Source organism: Oncorhynchus mykiss, chromosome 13 (genome assembly GCF_013265735.2).
Source record: "Oncorhynchus mykiss isolate Arlee chromosome 13, USDA_OmykA_1.1, whole genome shotgun sequence".
Lineage (NCBI taxonomy): Eukaryota > Metazoa > Chordata > Actinopteri > Salmoniformes > Salmonidae > Oncorhynchus > Oncorhynchus mykiss.
The window spans coordinates 46667140-46674799 of NC_048577.1; the positions used below are offsets into that span (position 1 = coordinate 46667140).

At 42.0% G+C, this 7660-nt stretch overlaps 1 protein-coding gene across 2 annotated transcripts in view; it reads left to right on the plus strand.

Annotated features, from left to right (window-relative positions):
* LOC110486589 (transmembrane protein 104) overlaps positions 1 to 5208 on the plus strand; it is a 101106-nt gene extending 95898 nt beyond the window's left edge. For both annotated transcript variants that reach the window (XM_036941303.1, XM_021558307.2), the window contains one exon: positions 1291 to 5208. In XM_036941303.1, the coding sequence (XP_036797198.1) occupies positions 1291 to 2054 (764 nt within the window). In that variant the 3' untranslated portion in view covers positions 2055 to 5208. The remainder of the gene's footprint in view (positions 1 to 1290) is intronic.
* The last annotated feature ends 2452 nt before the right edge of the window (positions 5209 to 7660 follow it).

Here is a 7660-nt window from a genome sequence, read left to right on the forward strand (position 1 = left end):
CAGAAGTAAATGTCAGTTGGCTTTTCATAGCCGATCATTAAGAGTATCTCTACCGCTCCTGCTATCTCCAGAGAGTTGAAAACAGCAGGTCTGGGACAGGTAGCACATCCGGTGAACAGGTCAGTGTTCCATAGCCGCAGGCAGAACAGTTGAAACTGGAGCAACAGTACGGCCAGGTGGACTGGGGACAGCAAGGAGTCCTCATGCCAGGTAGTCCTGAGGTATGGTCCTAGGGCTCAGGTCCTCCGAGAGAGAGAATTAGAGAGAGCATACTTAAATTCACACAGGACACCGGATAAGACAGGAGAAGTACTCCAGATATAACAGACTGACCCTAGCCCCCCGACACAAACTACTGCAGCATAAATACTGGAGGCTGAGACAGGAGGGGTCAGGAGACACTGTGGCCCCATTCGATGATACCCCCAGACAGGGCCAAACAGGCAGGATCTAACCCCACCCACTTTGCCAAAGCACAGCCCCCACACCACTAGAGGGATATCTTCAACCACCAATTTACCATCCTGAGACAAGGCCGAGTATAGTGATTCCGAGGGGAACCGGCCAGGCAGAGACCACAAGGGCGGTTCGTTGCTCCAGGGCCTTTCCGTTCACCTTCACACTCCTGGACCAGACTACACTCAATCATATGACCCACTGAAGAGATGAGTCTTCAGTAAAGACTTAACGGTTGAGACCGAGTCTGTGCCTCTCACATGGGTAGGCAGACCATTCCATAAAAATGGAGCTCTATAGGAGAAAGCCCTGCCTCCAGCTGTTTGCTTAGAAATTCTAGGGACAATTAGGAGTCCTGCGTCTTGTGACCGTAGCGTACATGTAGGTATGTACGGCAGGACCAAATCAGAGAGATAGGTAGGAGCAAGCCCATGTAATGCTTTGTAGGTTAGCAGTAAAACCTTGAAATCAGCCCTTGCCTTAACAGGAAGCCAGTGTAGGAAGGCTAGCACTGGAGTAATATGATCAAATTTTTTGGTTCTAGTCAGGATTGTAGCAGCCGTATTTAGCACTAACTGAAGTTTATTTAGTGCTTTATCCGGGTAGCCAGAAAGTAGAGCATTGCAGTAGTCTAACCTAGAAGTAACAAAATTATGGATTCATTTTTCTGCATCTTTTCTGGACAGAAAGTTTCAGATTTTTGCAATGTTACGTAGATGGAAAAAATATGTCCTTGAAACAGTCTTAATATGTTCACACACACACTACTTGTTTGTTTTGGTGTTGTTACATCACTTAACTCCAGTACCCGCTGTTTTTCTGTGTGTCTTTCAGCGTTCACCATGATGATTATCCTGGCTCTGATACGTATTGGTAAAGGCCGGGGCGAAGGCCACCCCCGTATGGCCCAGATCTCTGGGGTTCCAAACCTGTTTGGAGTGTGTGTCTACTCCTTCATGTGCCAGCACTCCCTGCCCTCCCTGGTGACGCCCATCTCTGATAAGAGGCGTGTGGGTACCCTGGTGGTGTGTGACTATGTCCTCATCCTTGGCTTCTACGGCCTGCTCTCCTTCACAGCCATCTTCTGCTTCGACAGCTCGCTGCTACACGACATGTACACCCTCAACTTCACTGACAACTGTGACGTGTTGGACATCCCCGCTTTGCGCTACTTCCTGGGCCTCTTCCCCGTCTTCACCATCAGCACCAACTTTCCCATCATTGCAGTCACGCTGCGCAACAACTGGAAGACCCTCTTCCACCGCGACGGGGGCACCTACCCCTGGGTGGTTGACCGCATCGTCTTCCCCCTCATCACCCTGGTTCCGCCCATCATTGTGGCCTTCTGCACCCACAACCTGGAGTCCCTGGTGGGCATCACGGGCGCCTACGCTGGCACGGGCATCCAGTACGTCATCCCCGCCCTACTGGTGTACTACGGACGGCGCCACCTGGTGCCTATGCTGGGCACGGACGAGGTCAACAAGCACCGGTCCCCGTTCCGCCACACCTTCTGGGTGTGGTTCGTAGTGGTGTGGGCTACCTTCTGCCTCATGTTTGTCACAGCCAACATCATCCTGGAGGACACCAAGAAATGAGGACACGGACTGACTGTGAAAGACCGGTTTCTCTGTGTGGGTGTCTTGTATTTCTACATTCTCTCTACCTGAGGCCTTCCAGAACTTGGTACAGGTCGGACGGTGTGCCTTTTTATGCTGCTCTTGTAGCATGGGAAACCCTTTTAATTACAGCGGTAATCAGCAGCCGAAACCATTATAAAGTGTCCTCCCCACCCCGGTTTCAGTACAAAGGATGGGACTGGAGAAATGTAACCATTATAAAGTGTCCTCCCCACCCCGGTTTCAGTACAAAGGATGGGACTGGAGAAATGTAACCATTATAAAGTGTCCTCCCCACCCCGGTTTCAGTACAAAGGATGGGACTGGAGAAATGTAACCATTATAAAGTGTCCTCCCCACCCCTGTGTCAGTAAAAAGCTTGAGGATGGGACTGGAGAAATGTAACCATTATCAAATTCATAGACCGAGCTATGCATGCAAGGACTAGCCATCCATGATATCAAAATTATAGTTTTAACAATGTTTTAAAGCTATATAGTGTTTATTTACATTTACTTTGTTTACAAACAGTCCCTGTTTCGGTAAAAAGGTTGGGGCTGGAGATGTAAACCATTATCAAATTCATAGATCAAGCTATGCATACAAGGACCAGCCTTCCATGATTTCACAATTATAATTTTAAACATGTTTTTAGGCTATATAGTGTTTATTTACATTTACTTTGTTTACAACATTGGAGTACAACAAGCTTATATTATAGGTACTGATCAGTTTTGAGAGTTGAACTAAGCGGATGAGGCATTTATAAGTTATATTCTTCAAGAATCAATGAGCACATACATTTATTAATTATATCAACTGCAGATCACCCCTTTTAAGAGTAATCTATACCATTTGTGGAAAGGGACCAAATATCTCGTGATTGTATGAAAGCTGCTACCGTATGTAGGAACACAAGGAAGAGGACCTTGTTCACTCTGTTCCAGTGTCCCTCTGTAGAAAAATACAAGCTGAACAATCGGACTCTATTAGCAAGGCATTGCACTTCACAACAGCACTGTTTTTAAGCATATACAAAGAGCTGGTCAACTTGTTTCCAAATGCTTCATTTTAAATCCAAAATAACTGAAGGAAGGATAGAGCAGGGAGGTGTCAGTGTTCCTCTGGACCTTCAGAAACAGTGTTGCGGCTAAAGACAGAATATGCTGAAACTATGGATAGAGCAATAGAACCTGACAACTAACTCAACGCTCCTGTTCCTAATGGCAATGCAGAGAGACTTTAATGTGGCTTTAAAATGAACTTGGGATGGTGAAGAAAGCAAGCTAAATGAATCTGTTATAATCAGTATATTATGGCTGGCATTTCTACATTCCTCACTGGTGGCTCTGCCTTAGTTCTCCTCGTCTTCCCTGTGAACAATGAACCTTTGTCCATGACAGATCCCTGACTGATGGGCATGATGACAGAGCTCCGTCTCTCGTCATCAGGAGACCGATCTTGAGTTCAAACTCTGTATACAAACCACCCTCATGTTTTACTGTTCACCACCAAATCATCAGCCCTTCATCAACTCCATGTCAGCACCCGACTGCTCTCTGTTGAACTTTGACCCCAGAAAGTTGTCAATGGACACAGGAAGGTTTATGTTGGCTACATCACCAGGAGCCAACTCGTACAGTGCCTACTGTGCCACACAAAGACACCTCTACAGTAGTCCCAGTATATCTCTTTTTGCAATCACTGTTGGTTAAGGTCTTGTAAGTAAGCATTTCACGGTAAAGTCTACACTTGTTGTATTCGGCGCATATGGCAAATAAAGTTGGATTTGATTTTAACCATCTGTCTCGTGCTCGCTCGTAACGAGAACTTTTCAGCTGGCTGATTTGTCGTCAGCTCTTTACTTGAGGTTTTATTACAGTTTCCTGGTAGCTCAGTTTGATCGACTAATTAGATTTTACTTCCAGACATGTGGGAACATCCTCTTCGCCCCGAGCTCTGCTCATGCTAATGTCCACGTTATATGCTTCTGCCTCCTCATTGTCATGTCCTCTGGTTCTATATATCTATATATATCTCTGCTCTATAGAATATATATTATGTCCCATTATTGTCATCAAGTTTGGAGCCCAACTACAGGAGTCATACCTTTGTGAAACAGTATTGTTGTTGGGGAATGTAAATCATGTTTTGTGGTGTAGGGTTCCATATTACATGGTCACATTTAGAATAGTGGTTCTTTTACTATGTAAGTGCTAAAGTAATAGCTCAAATGTATCGTTAGCTGCCTGTCATGAGCATTCACCTGGTCAAAAAGGGAAATACTTACTGCCATTCATCGTTTGCACCTGCAACATTGCACAAGTTTGCACATAATTGCCTTGGGTTTGACCTTTTGTGTGTTTTACATAGACTTTTGCAAATGGTTTGAAGATGTTGTAAGGGTTGATAACTATGGTATTTATCTAACAGTCTTCAATGGTATTCTTAACCCATCAATATATACAGCTTGACAATTTAAAATGCGTTAGACTAATAGTCATGCATTGTAGCATATTGATGGCAGTACAGTATTGTTGAGGACTATTGAATGAGAGACCTCTGCATGTTGTTGGTATTGTGTGTGTTAGGACAGAAAAAGACTGCTGACTATTTCTGTAACACTGCTTCTCTCAATATTGGGTGCCTTTCTTCAATCTTGTGTTCCTTCTGGTAATTATTGTTAACATTACATTTCTGCATGCAGCTCCTTCCAAAATTCAGTAGTCAGTGGTTCCTTTAAGGCTTCCAGATTGTGGTGGATAGTTACTCCTCTTCTTATTTTTCCTCATCTTCTTTTCAATACAAATGTGCAATATGCTTTGAACTGGGTTGGGGAAGTAAGATTTCAAGCGAATATTGACTGTTTCTGTTTGTCTGTGTGTGTGTTCTTCTGTGTCAGTGTATGTGTCACTTTGAAAAGATTTTAAATGCGTATGTCTGACTCTTATTTGGAGTTGTGAAATGTGCCTTTTTCCCGGGGTTATTGTTTCCATTCATTTGTTGACTGTTGTTTTTCCTGGCACGTCTTTGTTTTAAGCAGCCTGTCAGATAAGATCTGCATGTAAGCCAGTTAATTTAACTGACAACCAATGTCTCCTCAAAATAAACTGGGATATCCTTGTCTTCTAAAGTGTGGGTTTGCCTCGTCTTTGTGACTTTGAGACAGTTCTGTGATTATTAAAGAGATATATAAAATATATTGCAATTTCAGAACATTTCCTTAATATATCAACATTTTAATAGTGGAATGATAGTTTTTTACAATATTTTGTGTTTTTATTGGGCCCACACAAAATTTGCATTCTAATGGTGCAACCTTCTTATTGGCCAATCAAAAGATGGACTGGCTCTTGTCAAATTAGTTCTGAGTGTTTTTTAGGCTTTTTGAGGGTGGTTAGGTTTCTGTTACTGTAATTTAATTATGCCAATGTGTTTTCATTAATTGAAAACCCTTAATCTATTTTATGAGAATTTGTAAGATTCTTGTTTGCATAAAATAGACGGAGACCAGCCATTTCAATAATAGGTAACATCATTTATTCTCGGAGCGAGCTGCCACTTTACCACGAGCAACAGTTTATATACAATAACATGACGTAATTTCATTGCTTAACAGAATCCCTTCCTCTCGACCGGGACAAAGTGAGGTTAATAGTTCATTCTAACTTACTAACACACTCACAGGTCACACAACATAACTGAATTAACTTTTGACCCCCCCAACATTATCGATCACCACTTAGCTGACAGTTCTAATTAACAGAAAACCTAGGAATGCACTCACTTCCTTATCTAAAAATCCCAGAGCTCAGTTTCGTCGGTTCAACCATAGGTCAACTACATTATCTGTTTACTTAATCCACAGACCATTCTTTTCTTCCCAGTTGGAATGGTGTTCATTAACTTTAATTACTCCTTGTCTGTGTCACACAATCCCTTCTTATGAACTCATATTGTTAATCAGATATAATAAAACAGAGTATAAGTTTACTTAGTTACAGTTCCATTTAAAAAGATTTGTTCAGTCATTTAATCATAATTTTCCCAACAGTTTTGCACATTTTTAAAACAAATGCACTATGCATTGTGTGGGTTGAATGCTGTAATACAGAATAAAACGATGAATAAAAGTCCCATGACGGTAGACTGCCCCTTACTACATATAATCTTTTAACCGTCATTTATTCACATTACTTTAATAAAATATTTCAGTCGTGTATATTACTTTAGTTTTATTTCATGACTTTATTCCGTCATCTCATCTATATAGAGCTGCTGTCTGACAAAATCACTATTTTTAGTGATTCTTCAAAGTAAATAAGGTACTTTTAGGGCTACTGAGTGGCGCAGCGATCTAAGGCACTGCATCTCAGTGCTAGAGGTGTCATTACAGACCCTGGTTCAATTTCAGGCTGTATCACAACCTGCTGTGATTAGGAGTCTCATAGGGCAGCACACAATTGGCACAGCGTCGTTAGGGTTTGGCAGGGGTAGGCTGTCATTGTAAATAAAAATGTGTTAACTGACTTGCCTAGGTAAATACATTTTATAATTGCTGATACCAATACAAATTTTGTCACGTGCCAAATACAACAGGTGTAGGTAGACCTTACAGTGAAATGGGCTTACTTACAAGCCCTTAACCAACAATGCAGTTTTAAGAAAAATACCTAAAAAAATAAATGAAAGTAACATAATTAAAGAGCAGCAGTAAAACAACAAGGGGTTACAGGGGGTACCGGTACAGAGTCGATGTACGGGGGCACCATTTAGTCGAGGTAATTGAGGTAATATATACATGTGGGTAGAGTTATTAAAATGACTTATGCATAGATAATAACAGAGAGTAGCAGCTTCACTTAGATCATATATTTTCAGGTAGAGATACCTCACGCAACTGCTCTCTATCACGTGTTTTTCTGTCTCCTCTTCTCTCCCTCTCGGTGTATGCCCCACACAGACTGGACAAGTAGGCATGCAATGGATTATGGTCATTGTAGTTAATTACCATGTTTTCTGCGCTAAACTACGTAGAATGTTGGCCTGTTGGAAACTACAACTCCCTACTACCTTACATTGCACAGTTTGGCTTGATCTGATGTACAGTGCCTTGCGAAAGTATTCGGCCCCCTTGAACTTTGCGACCTTTTGCCACATTTCAGGCTTCAAACATAAAGATATAAAACTGTATTTTTTTGTGAAGAATCAACAACAAGTGGGACACAATCATGAAGTGGAACGACATTTATTGGATATTTCAAACTTTTTTAACAAATCAAAAACTGAAAAATTTGGCGTGCAAAATTATTCAGCCCCCTTAAGTTAATACTTTGTAGCGCCACCTTTTGCTGCGATTACAGCTGTAAGTCGCTTGGGGTATGTCCCTATCAGTTTTGCACATCGAGAGACTGAACATTTTTTCCATTCCTCCTTGCAAAACAGCTCGAGCTCAGTGAGGTTGGATGGAGAGCATTTGTGAACAGCAGTTTTCAGTTCTTTCCACAGATTCTCGATTTGATTCGGGTCTGGACTTTGACTTGGCCATTCTAACACCTGGATATGTTTATTTTTGAACCATTCCA